Raw genomic sequence first — 17,988 nt, 5'->3', positions numbered from 1 at the left:
TTTGCGGGATCTGCTTCGAATTTGAATGAAATAAAATAGAAAACCCTAATTTTCTATTAACATTACATTAAAAAGAATTCCTATACATTCTGTCTAAAAATTAATTACATACAAGAATGAATAGAACCGTAGGTGCGCAATTTTCTTGCGCTAATCAAGGCTTCAATCTCCACCGTACGAACAACTCATAAATCAAGATAAATATAAAGAAAATTTCTAAATATATATCAGATTTAAAAAGATTTAATTTCAGATCAATTGCCCTTAATCTGGGAACCAATTTCCCAGAAAATCAATAATTTGTGCAAATCGGGTAGAACGCCTTCTGCCCATTTGTGTAGTTTTAGATCTGGGCAATTTCGGTACAAGATTTGAACGTCTTCTCCTCTATTTATAGCCTTAAAAAGAGCATCTCCTAATCCCATTAGGAATTTCCTAATCCAAATATTGTATTTGGATCTGGACTCTCTTTAAGAGATAAGGATAATCCCTTATCTGCAGATAAAGATCAGCCCTCTTAATCTAATTAGGAGTTTCCTGATCCAAATCTTTATTTGGATCTGGACTCTCTGAGTGGACTCTTTGAGTGGATAGGGACAATCCCCTATTCTATCTGCTGATCTAAATCTCAGAACCGCCCCTCTTTAATTAATCTAATTAAGCCTATTCGAATTGGGTTTTAGACCCATTAAGTCCATGTGCTCACTTATCCTCCAAACTCCTGTCCAGTTGGATATCCTTGTATGGTGTGGGACCCAAACATTGATCTACACATCAGTCACATGGGTTCAGCCCAACCTCTGTTACAAGGCCTGGCCGAATTCACTGTAGGAGATAGTGAACCCTTGAGTCCATCACCATGGGCTCTTAATGGGCCTAACATTTACACTAAATGGTCATTGGGTCAAGCCACCTTATAAAAACCCAAGGACTGTGGGCAGATGCAAAATTAGCCCATCAGGTATTACCCTCAATGGTCTTACACTTAACCTCTCAACCCATAATGATCAAACACTACCCGACAAGAGAGGACCTCTCCCTCGGATGCAAGGTACAATGCTGCCCTCTCTACTCACATGGATCCCGGGAATTAAAACATTTTGCAAACATTTTGAAACCATTATATATATATATATATATGTATATGTATATATATGTATATATGTATATGTATATATATGTATATATGTATATGTATATATATGTATATATATCTCTATATAAATATATTTTGTAAAACAAACTTCAACAATTGAAATCGATTGCCGGCAGTTTTGGTTTCCATTAGAGAGAGTGCATTTCCAATCATTCACTTTGTCTAACAAAGGAGCTGATCATGTCACTATGATCACCTACTCAGATGAATTCTCGGACTATCCCAACATACCTAAGTTTTGACCCCTCTAAGGATCTCACTGATTGGCATATCAAAGACAACCAAATCCGACACCTAGTGCAGTACCATAATCGAGTCTAGGGGTCGGGTGTAACATACCAATTTTTTCCATCGATCTCCAAGGTCCAGGGCAATACTGAAATTCTGGTCCAGTTCAGGGTTTCAAGAAAACCCACACTACATGTACCTCATGTCTCACCTTGACGGCTGAGACAAGCCACCACAACCAACTTGGCGGCACATTAGTGTTAGTCTTAGCATGATAAATCTCCCCAGATCTATCCAACGGCTATGAAGATTCTAAACTAACGCGAGTCTCATATATATCCAGTTTAAGGGTATTACACAGAAACACACAATAATAACACGAATCAAATATGTACTTTATTCATCTTAGTAGAGAGATTCTAAGAATATTTTTAGGTAGTTTGGTTGGGAATAGTGGCATAGCTTAATGGAAGTGGTGGGAAGGGGAGAGGAGAGAGAGTCAAGGAAAATGCAAGGTAAGGGTAATGGAGCAAGGAGAAGCATGCTAACATGGACTGTCTATATATAGCTAACTAGCTAGCTAGATAGATAGATATGAGAAAATTAGGGCCCATTTGGTTTAGAGGAATAGGGGTCTAGAATTGAAATCGAAATGGCCCATTATGATTCCAACAATTTGGTTGTACGGAATCGAAATCCTATTCTCATTCCTAATGAAATGGCATTCCCCCATGGATGGTCATTCCCTCCCCCTCCCTTAGGAATGAGATCCCATAACACAACTTATTTCAATTCTCATTTGAACCAAACAGACTATACGAATAGACCATTCCAATTAAGATTCCATATGCTACTTCAGTCTTTTACAATAGTAAAAGAAACCATCACTAAGGAGTCTGGATCTCCTGCATTCCAACACCCTACCAAGATGATCCGACTGCACATCTCATCTCATACATAACAACTCCCACTTTTATGGTGGATCCCAATCTCATGGTGAGGCATGTGGTGTTGGATCATGTTGATAGCATGTTGGAACTAGTTTTGTTGGCAGGAGATACCAACTCATCACTAACGATCAGAGAGGTGTTTGGTTTGGTACAATGGGGTACTATGGGGTATTGGGGTATCATTGTTGTTGCATTTTGAATTGATCAATGTTGTTTGAGAGATTTTTCTAGCTGAAATGTTTTGAAAATATTTTGTGTTGATCGAATACAAATTGTTATTTTTACCATATTTCTCATACACGGTTCAAAATATTGTCACATATCAGCCCATATCCGATACGCCCCTACAGGGGGTGTTTTGGGTTGGCGATTGGTTCAAGAGGTAGACTAGCCTTAGACCAGCCCCTCTGAACCAGATTCAAAAAAATTAAAAAAAAAATACCGATACAAGCCAATACACCGGCAACCTTACTCATGCATGCATTCTTTTAATTGAAACTCATATATGACATAACAATACATTTCTCATAAATTCGTATTGATCAACCCAGAATGCAACGGCAAAGCAAGCACGAGTGTGTTCCAAACACCCGTAAGTTATGAGTAGCATGGTTTTCAAAACCAGACCAGACCGGTCGGTCTAACCAGAAAAACTGGGCCTGACCGATTCCGTTTTCCTCCAAAACCACTTCCCTCCAAAACCGTTGATTTTGGTCAGCAAACCACTGAATCAGCCGATTAACCGTTCAAACCGTTCGAACGGTTTTGACTGTTCTCCAATTTTTTAATTTTTTGTAAATTTTTTCATTTTTTGTCAGAATGGGCCAACCATTCAGGTCGAATGGTCGGACCATTTGAACCAGTAACAGACCCCTGACCGGTTCGGTCACCAGTTCGTTTTTAAAAACCATGATGAGCTGTGAGTTGTGACATGATCTGCGAGACTGAAGTGAAATGATCACGCAGCATCAAAATAGGGACTTGCCCTATAAGGACTGCTTACAGTTCTACACTTTACACCTAGTTATTATGTAGTCAAAATTGAATAGGTGCTGTGTAGTTTGAGAGGCTTAGCCCTGTAAAGTTTTCCTTCCTGCTCTCCTCACCCACCTACTTTCTTCAGCCATCTCATTTTGGGTAGTTTATTTTGTGCCCATCATTGGACCCAGGATGAATGGATTACCTTGTGATAAATGCATATGATGTCTGCAAGGAGACGTCCACCAGAAACCAGCAAGCACAGAAATATACCACATGATTGAATCTGAAGATGATCTATAATGGAAAGAACAGAATAAGAGAACTTAAATCACTTCAGTGTAGCACATTCTCCAGCAAGACAACCTTACAAAGATTATTATCAGAAACATGTCATTTATGCCCAAAAAATGAACAAATTCATCATTCTTCTGCAGCACTGGCAGCACTTAAATCCACACCGAGGTCCAAAACCTGCTCAAACAAATTTTGTTAGCTGCATATACTGAGGTTTCACAGTGGATTTTCAGTCAACAATACAGGAATTACACGATCCTAAATAATAAATACAGGTCCACAGGTCCAACCCCCCCCCACCCCCCCCAAATCACAACCATGCTCCCACGTGTAAGATCACAGGCCGTAGGTAATTTAAACGTCTTCTATGAACAGCCAAACTAACATTTATAAATAAGGGTATGGTCAAAATCCAATTAGTTTCAAGCTTCATACACCTCATCTTGCTTTAGCCATAGCTACAAACAGCAACTATGAGCAGTGATAATTTAAGCCTAACCCCAATTAAGACCATATGGAATAAAGGATATTTCAAATTTGGACTGCCCAGCTCCAGTTGAGTTGGGGCCTTAAGGATTGATCATTTGAAGGTGCCAACTGGCTCAGTTGTAAAGTCTCTGGTTGGTTGTAGCAAAGACTTGGGATCAATTCCCATCTTCACCCAGGTATGTGTGATGGGCTACCCCCCCCCCCCCCCCCCCTCTCCAAAATTGTGTAGCCCATGAAGCCAAAAATAAAGGGTTGATCCTTCAGTCAATGACATCGTGCTTGAATAGGCCCCAATCCAAAACCAACCAACTAGAATCATCATAAATTCCTATGTCTATTGTCCAATGGTGATCAAGACCCACAACAGAAATCATCAAAATCATTTTACTTATTGGACGGACCAATTCATCACCACATGAGAAACACACATCAATTAAAACTCGTACCTTCCCAATAATCATTGTATACATGTTGAGAACATCCATGACAGTTGATTCGAAGTGTGTTGTTGCATCATAACTCTGTTCAATCATCAAAAAAGAATAGAGGGTACAAAAGACTGTTACTAATTGCTGTATTAGTCAAAGATGGTCAAGATTCATCATAAGATTCTCACCGTGGATATAAAACAATTATCCAAAGAAGGTTCATTGACAGGTTCATATCTATCATAGACATCAAAGAATATCTCATCCACAGGTCCTAGAAGGTCAATTCCTGGCTTAAGTTCAACCTCTGGCTGGTTGGTTTCTGCTTCTGTTGTGACAAATGCTATGAATTTACCCTTAGGGGCAACATTGTGTGCATAAGAACAACAGAAAAGATACCTGTTCAATCATAAAGGCAATTCTTGGAATCAATATAAAAAATCATTTTTCAAATTGCAAGATTCAACAATGTCAGTATTTTGATTTTACAGAAAAGATTACACTTTAGTTAATTATGAATGGGAAAGCTATTCTCATCTTTCCTACCCTCTTGTTATATGGCTTAGAGTACCAATAAATATCTCAAATATGAACTGCATTATACGAAGGCACACACAAGTAACTACACTGTTCCCAAGAAACTTGTTTTATTGAGAGTTTTAGTGTTTCCAGATTTATCAAAAAACAAGTTGCGAGTGTTCCCAGAAACATTTGAGATGCAAACTTCCTGATTCTCCTGACGTTTGAGACTTAGGCAACACCTGACATGATTAGCCTACTCTCATCATGCCTTGAGTCAGTGATCTGTGCCTCTCCTGGATGCCATGTGGCTTTGAAGAGATTTCTTTAAAAAAAAAAAAGACAAGCCAAATAGGGATATATAAGGTTTTCATGGATGATTTAATAAAATTAAAATTAATAATTATACAGTATGCATTTATCTATTAGTACTAATTTACTTCATCAAACACTAGAAGTGTATTATAAAATAAATCCATGTATCTTTGTATACTTGCCAGTAGACATGTTAGGATCATGGTTTAAAAGACAAAAACATCAATATGCATATTACCATGTCATAATATATACAAAGCGCCCTTGAGCAATAAGACAAAAATTACAGCACGAGTGTCCTGGGGGTAATACACAGTGCTAACAGACACATGAATTAAGTTTTGAACATAAATGGATAAAAGATCAGCCAATTTACAGTTCTATTTGAGTAGACAAGCAAAGAATTGGGAGGTGAGGAGTTTTTTTTCTGTTTTTTTTTTTTGATAAGTAAAAGAGAAATTTATTAAAAGAAAAAAGAGGCTGATTACAAACAACAAGGTGTTAAAGACAATGCCCACCCCAACAACAACTAAAACAACATGACACACCAAACAAAAAAAAAACACACATCAACCATCCTATAATCACCTCCCAAAAAAATCTTTACTCTGAGATCATAGAGAAAAAATAAGAAACCCTCTCAAAAGCACATTTATCCTCCCTTTCAAACACTTCTTCCCACCTGTCTCCTTCCTCATTCAACACCTCTCTTCCTTCCCCTACTTGTAAGTGCCATCATGTTAGTGGTATATACCACCCATGCATATGGAAGATAAGAGGAGGCCAACGGTTAACCCAAGAGACATTTTCTCAGTGAAATTCATTCCCCTTTCCCTTAAGGAAGAAGAGGAAAGCATTATTGCTGAATAGTTCATTTTGCAGTCCCCAGATCCCTTTAAAAATGGCAACTTTTAACGTGGACAAAACACTCGCCATCAATCACTATATATTCTACAACCTACAAGCTCAGAGTGAACACACTATCATGGGATGCAGTCTCACGTATTGGATTTTTTTGGGATAAAATAAGTAACTCCAGGAAGCCTAAAGGACTTGATCATTACTTAGCTAATGAAGGGCTTCAGTGGGAACCATGACCATTGGAACTAATGCTCTTCAAGTGAACTCAACACCTTTTTTGAGAATCTAGTACTGTTTAAGAAGTGAAACCTTTCACGTAAAAAAATAAAAAAATAAAAAACATAAAATCCACACATCTTTGAGAAGAAAAAATGAACAGAAGAAGCTACCACAACCAAAGCTTTCAGTTTATTATGCTTTTGGACTTGAATTTTGATCAACATTAGGTTTTTCAGATTCTCCTGCTTTAAATTTGAACGGACAGTTGATCTTCAATACTTTTTTAGTTTATAGATTTTGGCAAGCCTTTTGCAAAGTTGAGTATAACTGTTGACCGGCCATACTTGTATACAAAGTTAAAAACTATGACCTTTTACTCAAAAAGGAATAATGCTTTTTATTGGTATAAACGGAATATCATTTTACTTAACAAATGAAATATCTTTGGTAAGTTTTTAATGAAAACCAAAAGTTTTAAATGAAAAAGGTGACAAATCTCCTGAAGTATAGATGATTAAGCCTTAGCAAACAGATTCATAACTGTTTGGCTAATCTAGCACACCCAGACCTGCATTATTTTCTGTAGGAGTGCAACTTGGAACAGGCCTAGGTTGAGCATTTGTTAAAATTTTAAAAGGAACAGCCCAAGGATGCAAGCCAAATGAATAATAAATGTCAAATCAGTTACTAGATCTGCACCCCATTTTTCTGGAAGATACAACCTTGGTTTGTAGAAATGTTTAGTAACACTAATCATTACTCTATATCCTGCAGTTTGCACACCATTTATTTGCTATTCTTTCTGTTTGTGTGACTGTTTTGATTAGATTGACAATCTCCTTTACCAGTTGCCTCTTGCCTCTTTTTTATTTGGAAATATAATGACTGAATGAGTGAATAACATTCAGAATCAGAAAGGTAGTAGCATGTCCAACCACCAGATTACCAATATTTTTCTTTTAGGAGAAATTTTCCAACAATTTCTGTGAAATTGTAAAAAATATCATCACTATTTTGAAATTTTGAATGTTCATTTAACTTATCAATGGTTTTTAAAATATTCCCAATATATCAGCAATATATTTGTTGACATGATAGAGAAAAAATTCTAGGACATTTTTTGTATCAAGCCCCAGAGAAAAGCCAAGGTTTTGCCAAAACTTTTACAACTTACATTGATATTGTTAGCCATAGTTGCAACAGCAACTTTTAGAGTTTAAACAATTTAAACCATGTAGAACTCAAGCCTATAAGTCCATAACATTGTGTTTACAAGACAATAGCTAAGAGGATTTTATTTCTTTTAGAATTTGGATTTGCATATTGCCATGTCATATATTAAAATTTTCTTTTGCCCCTTTTTCTTTAGTGGTGCCTATGTTTTTCTGTTTCAGTACTAACTTATCGTTGTCCTGGACATACCTATGTTTTTTTTTTATTGGAAACGATAACTTCATTAAATAACTTTAAAATAACCTTTCAGATTTAAGTACAGCTGTCAACCCTTAAGTAGGTGTTCAGTCCCAGTGATATTTCTTACAAAACTGCCCAGAACATACTCTCCCTCACAGTCCCTTGTTTAGCCAGCGAGTCAGCTAAACCATTAGCTGATCTCCTTGTCCATTTGAAGCATGCACCGATCTCCCTTGCTGTATTGTGGATTTCCCTTATGGGCTGTCTATAAATCCTATGTTTTCTGGTGTGTCTTATTTCTTCATCACAGGCTTCACAGCTTTGCCTCTTTTTTTGGTTCATTGGGTTACACAATGGGTGGGTAGCCCACCTCCCAACCCCTGGTGGCAGTGGGATTCAATCCGTCTCTGCTGGAACAAGCCAGCTTTGCCTCTTTTACAGAAAACTATGAACTGAATTCTTTGTGTATTTTTTTGTTGTTTCGCAAGGAAAACATTTGAAGTGTTTGAGAGGAACAACAAAGAAGAGATGATGAAGAAGCTTTGTGCAGGGGAAGGACGAGAGGCATGAAACGAGGAAGAAGACAGGTTGAAGCATTTGAAGGGGAAGACTGATATGTTTTGAGTTAGGGAGGTTATGTGCTTTTGTTTTTGTCTATCAGAGTGTTTGTTGTTTGTTTCTTTTTACGGATCTGTGAGTTGGTTGTTGTTGTTCGGTTGCTTTCTTCTCTCAGGTGATTTGTTATAACCTTCCTATTGTACTCTCTTTTTTTTTTTTGAATTTATCCTTTTCTTTCAAAAAAAAAAAAAAAAGAATCATGCTCCTGTATTGCCTTTTCCCCTTCTTTTGGTTTCTAGGGTTATGTGTTGATTTTTTTATTTGTAACAGTGAAAATTTTATTAGTTACAAATGATATACAATAACTGTGTGGCAAGCACCCCAAAAGATGGCCTAGCTCCCACCAGACTCCCTTCTGATTATTTTTTACAAAATTCCAATTTTCAGAAATGTATTTCTTTTTCCCCTACTCTTTTTTGTGGTTATAGTTATCTTTATAACCACACCAATTTTTTTTATCAGCATTAGAATCACATCAGTTCTATCCCTATTTTGTCCAAATCAGTCAAGTAAATTTCCAAAGATGAGTGGTATTCATCGATGGTACTACAAAGCAAGCTCACACATGTTTTGATATACCTCTTTATCGTTGCAACAGATAAAGACACACATAAACAGAGAGAGGGAGCTCACATGTCAGATCTGCGGCCTAGCTGCTTCTGTGGCAGGATGACCTGCACCGAGTGAGAATCATTGGTATTTGGGATGGGATGGCTCATAATACATATTGCCCTGGCAACCTTCCCAACCTTCCTAACCTGTTCCATCATTCAAAATATCTGTTAGGCATGGTTTACCAATAATAATCAATTTATTAGAAAAGGAAAAATGAAAGACAATACATCAGAGGAAAGCTCAAATCCTCAATATACAAGTACAAAACCAAAGTAGGTACAAGAACAGAACCACAAGCCCCAGTAGAAGAATAACAAAGAGAAATACAATAAAAGACCATAAACCTGGAACAGAAGCAGTTTCAGAACAAATCAGACCTCTAAACCCCTCTTCCTATCCATCCACCAAACAATTAGGTGGCTCTCGGATCCATCTGAATGAACTGTTTACAGTAGAGGCCAAGAAGCAAGCTTCTCTGATGTCATGATGGAAGGACCATGGATCAATCGAATAACCAAGCACAATCATTTTTTATTTCTTTGTCTTCAAAAATAATTAACACAGGCATGATCATACACCTAGCACAGATTTATGAATTGAAAAGAAAAGCACTACTAATCTGCACTCTAATTGATCCAAATGTGAACACAACATAGGAGCCCCGCAGGGCTGCAAACAGATTTGATCGAATTTGGATAGGAGCATATCCAAAGCCAATCCGATAAGAATCCGGGATATCTGACTTCAATTTGACATTCAACAGATATGTAAAACATAGATCTGAATTCAACTCCTTTACATATCTTGATATCTGGTTCAATTCCTGCCTTGTAGAAGGTATGTTTCTTTCTTTCCTTTTTTTTTTTTTTGATCGGCAACACAGAAGAGATTTTTTTATTATCAGCAAAAAGACTTTATTAATAACAGAGAAGCAACACAGAAGAGATTTCATTAATTAGAAAAATCAGGTTACAACAAGTTGTGAAAAGAAAAAACCAGCTTTAGAAGCTGACCCAAGCCAAGATTACATTTGAGCCCAAAACATGTGTATTTTATGTACCCCTTGCTTGGCTAAGCTATATGCCAAACTGTTGGCAGTTCTCCTCACCAATCTCACTCGGATTGACATGTTCTTTGATAGCCATTTAAATATCTGTATGTTTCTTTTTTTCTTTCTTTCTTTAAGGAGGCTACATTGCAAGAATGTTTTGGTACTTTTAGCTGATAAGGTTCTACAAGGTCTCAGGTTGATTAACTTCATAAACATGCAGAATATTCTCATAGAGGAAGATTAAAAAGCAGTAATGGGCTGAAGAATGAGGAAACAGGAGTTTGGAGATTCAGTTGTGTCATGAGGGAGGAATGGCCATATGGGCCCTGGCTGCAGGGCTGAGACGGTTCTTCTCATGGACTCCCCAAGTCTTCCAACAGCTTGGCTGATAGATTAACCAAGTTAGGGGTGAACAGAAGTGAACAATTTAGGGGAATTATAAAGTAAGTTGTAAAGGGATATTGTAATATAAGAAGGCTAGCCGAGGGTAGCTCTCTTAGTGGATGCTCTGTGATGTTCGTATCTTATTTATTTGATTAATAAATTGAGTCAGATATAGATCAAAAAATCTTGATTGATTTTGATTTACTGAATAATGCAGGTGAAGGCTTAAGGAAGAAGAAAAGAAACCATTCGGTGATTTTCCAGTAACCAAGAAAGTTCCTAGCAAAACCAGCTTAATGGGACCTCCACAGCACCTATTGGGTGCTGGGCCCATTAATGTTTACATGGAGGTGTGGCATGAGACACTTCACTGCCTAGGGGCGTAACTGCATAAGGCATAGTTCAGAACATAAGAGGCATAAGCCTCATTAAGAGGAGGGGGATGAGGAGGAAGAAGAGGAAGGAGGATCTCATCTTTTTTTTTTTTTTTTTTATGAAAGATGCCTTGTATTGAGAAGAATGGAAATACATAACACTAACTGAAAGAGGGGGTATTGTCAAAGTTGAGGTGCATTAAAAGGATGTTGGGGATTTGGGGGAGGCGAGAAAAGGGGGTCTGGGGCAGAGCCCTCACCCCAAATGTCTTTTCTTTCGCTTTCCTTCCCTTCCCTTTTCTTTTCTTTCCCTTCTCTTTATTTCTTCTCTTTCCCTTCCCTTTCCTTTTTCTTTCTTCCTTTTTTTCTTTCGTTCTGCCTTTTCTGCATGAGGCACATGAGGCGTACACCTCTAGAACACCTCATGCAAAAGGCATACGAGGCATGCGCCTCATGGACCTGAGGCATATGCCTAAGTGGCATCAGTGCCTTTAGCCTTAGGGTGTTTTAGCCTTTTGGGGGTGCCTCACTGGAGGAGCGCTTCCAAGAGTACACCTCCCACACCTTTTAAAAACATTGGGCCCATAACCCTGATATATCTCTAGGAGTCAAGATTCAAACCATTGTAAACCGTCAACCCATCACACAGAAGCAAACTTGTTAGAAGCCAAAAACCCATTGACTTGGTCAACAAACCATCAACCCATCCGATTAAACCAGTGAACCGTTCAACCCGCTTCATAGTCCACACTCCATACTAACTTATATTTTTATTTTAATCTATAATTTTAAGCAATGACCAACACCAAACCAGTTGAGTAAATAGTTGGTCAAAATAAGAGAGAGAGAGAGCACTTATTGCCGACAACACTGCTGATAGGCGGTGAAAGCTGCAGTGGTCTGGTAGTCCCATCTAAGAGACAGATCTGCTTTAGCGGGTTAACCCTTTCAATCTGGATGGTCAAACTGGTGAACCATCACTGGTCCAAATGATACTCTGTTTTCTTGTTTTTTGGATCTAGAGAGGTTTTTCGCTAATTTGTAGTTCCAGATTTATGGAGATATTTTAATTTTAAATTATCTGAATTTCAAATCTAAAACCTAATTTTTTGCCCATAGTCCAGACTCCAGATAAAGTCCCTTCTTGCCTTCCACATACAGATCTGCAGGGCACTTCCTCCCTGTCCTACATCACTAAACCTTCTCATTGTAATCTCTAGAATGATGTCATTTTCCCCATCTGATGAAGGTGCCTAGACGTACATTTTTTACATGAGCCGTACTGCTTATATCTTGCAATGTTTTGTTTATGGGCCTGTCCTATATAACTAAATTTTCTCACTGTAATTGCTGGAATGATATCATTTTTCCCTTGATGAAAGTGTCCACATGTACATATTTTACATTAGCCATACAGCTTAAATCTAGCAATTTTTGTGTAAAGACTGTCTCCCTCTTTTTAGTTTTGGCATATTAAAACAATTAATGTATTTTTTTCTTTTGATGAGTGTAATACAATTGGCACTTTACCCATCAATAAAGAAAAGCATCTTTACCTTGTTGGGCAAGTACGAAGGATCACAAACAACTTTCTTGCATCTAGCAGTCTCCCCTTCTGAAGTGACACCAAAAACTTTCCCTTCCTCATCAAATTCCACCTGGCAATGCAGCAATAGATTATCTTTTAAGTCAGTAATCCACATAAGCTAAGACAAGTTTTCAAGAATGCGGTCTGGAATCCACACAAGCAGAAAAAAATGGGCAAAGATGGTACTAGGACTACCACAAAAATACCTTGCACTCAGGTTTGTTCAACATGTAGGTCCCACCATAAACAGCACTGAGACGTGCAAATGCCTGAGAGAGAAAACAAAAGGGCACCCCAATGTAAGTGAATGAAGCTTTAGTGCCATTTTAGGTTTCTGGAGAAAAAAAATAGATTCCGAAAAGAAGAAAAGAAAAAGCAACCTGTGGGAGTTCTCCTAATCCATATAATGGATAAATGTATGGTGATCCTCCTTGAAAACGTGCAAGGGACTCCGCATAAAGCTATTACAAAATAAAATATCAAACCTTCCAGTGTAATAAAAGAAAGGTGGAGTACTCGAATTCTCATTGTTCAAGAACTAAAAGCCAAGCTGGCTTCATCATACGGTTCATACCTTCATTCTCTTCACAGTATCTAGTGCAGGTTCATCAAGGTAGCGGTCATCTCTATGAAGTGCCAGTGCATGACCAATGAAGTCTACAGTGTTGTCATCAAGACCATATTTGCTATCCAAAAAGTAATAAAAATAAAATCATAAGCAGAATGACATGAAGGTCTATAGTGGATAAAAGATATACAAGAGATGAAAAGAGGTGTTAGAGAAAATCGTAAACAATTACTATGCAAAACAAATTTCTAATGCTAACCATTAAAAAGTTAAAAAGTCAAGACTTAAACAATTTATCATTAGCGCCATTTGACCACCATGTATCCAAACCAACCTAGCAATCTTTATAAAATATTTGGGATGACACTCAATCCTAGCCAGTCTTTTCCAGGTGCTCTTGCTCAACTCAATTAATGCATGGGCCAGGTTTGTACAGAAAACTTTCCAACCTGATCAGACCTTGCCTAATCCATCACAAACACTGGACCCAGAAAATTGCGAGTTTGACTGTATTCAGTACTATGTTGTCACTTGTCAAAAGCACCCTAAAAGAGGATGAAAGGTGAAAAAGGTTCTATTACAGCTAGCACTCATTTCAGACCAATCAAAATTCCTTCAACTAACCAGCTTTAAGAATAAAATTAATAATGAAAATAACAGGAAAAAATAGAAAAAATGCACAAGGCTAAGATAACGACATACGCAATAAGTTCTCTTGTTGTGACTCTTGTAAGGTCCATCCCCTCGTGCGTCTTTGGATCATTTTCATCATAATCTTGGACATAGATGAAGAATTTGCGAGCACGGCGTTTTTCAAATATGCCCATCAGTGGAGATTTAAGGGCTTCCATGTCAGTTGCTGGTACTTTATGAACCTATAGCAAGGATGAGAAGAAACTTGTATCAGAAAAACTCAGTAGCAACATTATAGGGCAATTGGATAACTTGGGCTCTGAGGTGTAGTTATGGCCTATAGACAATTAGCATGGGTCCAGATCCTACAGTCCTATTTGAACACCCTAAGTAATTACCACGACTCTGAGAGTATCAACTGGTTAAAATTAGGTTAAATCTGGGCATCTGGCTAAGGGTGGGGCCGGTGGGCTTCCAAGACTTGATTATTTCTCTTATAGACCAATAGCTGTCTTGAGACCAGAAGAACCAAACTAAATTTGATAGCTTAATTTGCATTGCCATAAATGCTAAGGAGAAAAATGGACCACTAACTTGTTATTTTTCTTGCTTGGTTAAACTCTATAAATACAATCAAACCATAAACCATGTCAAGATCCAGAATATTTAGCATATACTAATGATGTTTAAACAAGGTTTAAATTCAGTACAAAAGTAATCAAGCAACTTAATCAACATGTCTTGTCCTTAAGGAGAAGACTAACCACTCAATTCCTAAGTATAGGTTGCATAGAAAGCTTAGGGTGCCTAATCGCCTACATCACGCCTAGATTATGCAGTGACAATAACCCCCCATAGAAAAACAGTATTTTAAGCTGGAAGCTGGCAAAGATGAGGGAAAAGCATACCTTTCCTTTATTAAAAACATAGCTTCCATCCACGGCCTTAAAGTATAGATATTTTGTAACATCTGTATGGATGAGAACACGAACCAGAGTACCATTTGCCATCATGAACTAATCAAACAAAAATTATTCCAGAAGATATTAGTAAATTGTAAAATCAATAGTCAAATATAATTTAAGAAGCCATGGCACTAATTAAGAAGTTGGAAATAAGGAAAAAGAATCACCTTTGGTATCATGTCCACATTGTAATCCCTGCTAGAGCCTAAATGTGCTGGAGGCTTATCGTTTCCCCTAAACCTTTTCCAGAGCTGAAAAGAATGTCTGGAAAAGTTAACAAAAATGGATAACTCTAACATATTTCAATGAAGTTTGGTATCAGGATTTGCAAGTGATAGACAAAAAATTAAAACCTGAATGAGATTCAGTGACGTTGACTCTCCTCCATAATAGTCATTCCTGTCCATATGCAAGACCTGGCTCATAAAACACAGAAAATAAGTGATACAAGCAACTGTTGTGACACTGTGTATCCATCAAATGACAAAATAAAATAAATTGTTGCAAATAATAAACATGATTCTTTCGTCATATAATAAATATCACATCACTAGCAAGAATGCAACAATAATTTTACATCTAAGCAAAAAGGTACATAAATAATTAAATAAAAAGAGTGAAAAATGAACATTAAATGCTGGATATTTAATACACTTAAAAAAAAACATTTTGAATGTCGATAGCAAAAGCATTCCCAATTTCTTTATCCATGAGACAAGAGAAACTGGAAAAAAAATGCTTACACCATAATCACTTCTGCTAGTGCATAAACCTAAGGTATTTTCAGGTAAAGAAAACAACCATCAAGAAAGTAAAAGGACATTTTGTACGCTCATTAATATATGTACTAAAATTAAAGATACACTTCACCATCCTGTAGTATATGAATGTTAAATGCATATTCTCAATGTGTCTCTATTCCTAACAGTCTATACATTAGATCTTCCTCTACATGGATGTTAGTTCTATACTGATGATTGTCTACAGACATATCATTCAACATAAATCAGCAAGTTTTTTGGAGTTATTTTCCTCAGGCACCTCATATCCATGTGCAACCTGCCCTCCTAAACTGGATAATACATCGTCCACCATTTGTAAGTAAATTGGGATTAAAACTGATGGCCTTGTGGTTGTGCTGCAGAATGCCAACCAACTTAAGTACAACAACTCCATTCCTTGTCTCATGGAGAACCACAAGCAAGACAAATTTATTATCAACTAAAGGATCTTGTCTTGTCATTGAAATGCGGATGGATGCATAGTATTACATTTGTTATTATCTTAGCAGTACCACGGGAAAAAGGCACATTTGCTACCATAAGACATTAGATGCAGTACTACTGTGAAGTAAATATTTAGTCAAAATCAAGCATGGTGTTAATCAGACCACTAAATCTCCACACTAAAGAAGTGACCACGAATCCGATATTTCAATCAATCACTATGGACATCTTACAGAAAGCGCGCAGATTAAATCGTCCAACAGCTCCAAGAAAACCCATACCAGACTTGATCTAGACTTGCATGAACTACCACTCAATCCATCGGAAAACAAGAGTTGCCTAATTAGAGAAAACTACTTGGATATGAAATATTTAAGCTTGTTCGGAGGATCGTGCTCTCGATTGATATACATAGCAATAAAAGAACGCATTACCAAACACAAAAGAAGAAAATATTTTGCATGATGACATGAAGCAATTGACATGGGAATAGATCAGAAGCAAGGAGGAAAAAAAAAATCAGATACCCATATCGAGATTGACTTAGAATAGTCAATCTTAAGTGTATACAAAGTGCGTGATTTGCAGTTCCTACTAATACAAAGGAACAAAAAGAGCAAAAGAGCAAAAGCAAAACCTTGAGGCCGTCAACAGAGAGAAGACCACTGAGGATACATTCTTTGAGCCCCGTTCCGAGCACTACCACATCGTACTCTTCATCCATGGCGACAGAGGCAGATCAAACCTAGTAAGGGAAGCGAATCAGACTTACAGAGAGCTGGTGGCGCGAGTAGAATAGTGGGGGATTTAGGATAGTAAAATAAAGATGAACTCCAAAGGGAGAGAGAGAGAGAGAGGTGCCTTGTTGATTGAAGAAGTTAAAAAATGCTAAAGTGAACCGTGAAAGAGAGTCCTTCAGACAAAGAAATTAGCAAAAGCGAGGATTAAGGAGTATTGTCTCGTTGACGAAAGTAAGGAACCTCCATCATTACACACTTCTAAAACAACAAAAAAAAAAAGGAACTTCTCAAAAATGCCCCCATTCTTGTGTTAATTTTGCAATGCCCCGAGAATATCTCATTACCGGTTTTCGGGTGCATGGTCTGACCGTTTGATTCAAATGGACGACCTGTTTTAATAATAAAATTTAAAAATAATAAATAGTCAAAAACCATTAAACAAGTCAACAGTTGAATCACTCGGGTCAATGAATCATTGATCAATTCAATGATTTTTTATCAAAAACCGAATTTGAAATAAAACAGAATCGGTTGTCTGAATAATTCCCAGGCTAAATGGTTCGACCATCTGTATCAACGACGATTCAAAAACCATGCATAATATAATCCTGAACTAATTCGATAGGTGGGGTTAACTTTGGTTGAACCATATTGGACCTTTTTTTATATAAATAGAAGAAAATAGAAGGTGTAAGTTAACCGGCTCTAAGAGGCCGAGGTGACGGTCTGGGTCCAAAGCTAGAGGAAAATGGCAGTGAGAAAGATCGATGGAATAGAGAGGGAGAGGGTGAGGATGAGAGAGAAAACATGGGTTCTCCATCCTCCTAATGGTTTTAATCAACATGGTGTTAATTGTCCCTATATGGGTAATGGGGCCCTATTTATACAATTTGGACTTCCATTTGTTTTTGAAATAATTTTCATATTTTTTTTCTTTGTCCATTTTTGTCTTTGTGCTTAATTAATGTACATGTTTGATTATTAATATATATATATATATATATATATATATATCTTAAGTAATATTCTATAATGCTATTGAATATTATTATTCTAGAAAACATCAACTCTTGAATTATTTATAAATAATTAGTGAATAATTGGTTTGACTCGGTCTAGTCTTAACTTGGATTTATGTCAGATTGGTCAAGTTAATGTACTTGTATAAATCCAGTGTCTCACATTAGCCCCCTTGCTTAACGATGACGATTTTTAAGCAAAAGTTGGATTATGTGTTCTAACTATTGTATTCAAGTATTAACCCCCATTTTGGGAGTGAAGTGGCAAAGCAATGCTTCCAAAATTGAATATTTTTTAAAAGATTTTTTTGTTAAGATTAGACTCCAAAATTCTGATAAAATTTGGCTCTAAAG

General features: G+C 37.1%; 1 protein-coding gene across 2 annotated transcripts; it reads right to left on the bottom strand.

Annotated features, from left to right (window-relative positions):
- Positions 1-3,592: 3,592 nt before the first annotated feature.
- Positions 3,593-16,862, bottom strand: LOC104593372 (guanosine nucleotide diphosphate dissociation inhibitor 2). Of its 2 annotated transcripts, XM_088891539.1 has the most exons (14): positions 16,737-16,862; positions 16,513-16,620; positions 15,003-15,065; positions 14,817-14,900; positions 14,593-14,700; positions 13,754-13,926; positions 13,058-13,169; positions 12,864-12,944; positions 12,690-12,752; positions 12,452-12,553; positions 9,105-9,229; positions 4,715-4,925; positions 4,545-4,619; positions 3,593-3,786 (listed from the first exon to the last, which is right to left on the bottom strand). In XM_088891539.1, exons 2-14 carry the CDS (start codon positions 16,597-16,599, stop codon positions 3,736-3,738), a joined length of 1,335 nt encoding a protein of 444 aa, XP_088747665.1. In that variant the 5' UTR covers positions 16,600-16,620; positions 16,737-16,862; the 3' UTR covers positions 3,593-3,735. The 2 variants fall into 2 exon arrangements, with proteins under 2 accessions (XP_088747665.1, XP_010251442.1); XM_010253140.3 differs by having other exon boundaries at positions 16,513-16,848.
- Between the last annotated feature and the right edge of the window lie 1,126 nt (positions 16,863-17,988).

The sequence above is a fragment of the Nelumbo nucifera genome, chromosome 7, assembly GCF_055504915.1.
Source record: "Nelumbo nucifera cultivar China Antique chromosome 7, China Antique-T2T, whole genome shotgun sequence".
NCBI classification, from domain to species: domain Eukaryota; kingdom Viridiplantae; phylum Streptophyta; class Magnoliopsida; order Proteales; family Nelumbonaceae; genus Nelumbo; species Nelumbo nucifera.
Note: the sequence above shows the minus strand (reverse complement) of the source record. Positions and strands in the feature narration are given on the sequence as shown.

Bases quoted from the DNA above. Each gene is read 5' to 3' on its own strand.
- LOC104593372 (XM_088891539.1), bottom strand. From the start codon at position 16,599: ATGGATGAAGAGTACGATGTGGTAGTGCTCGGAACGGGGCTCAAAGAA. The intron at 12,945-13,057 runs GTATGAACCGTA...ATTTTGTAATAG, and splicing joins ATACTGTGAAGAGAATGAAG to CTTTATGCGGAGTCCCTTGC. The intron at 3,787-4,544 runs GTACGAGTTTTA...TTGTTTGAGCAG, and splicing joins ATACAATGATTATTGGGAAG to GTTTTGGACCTCGGTGTGGA.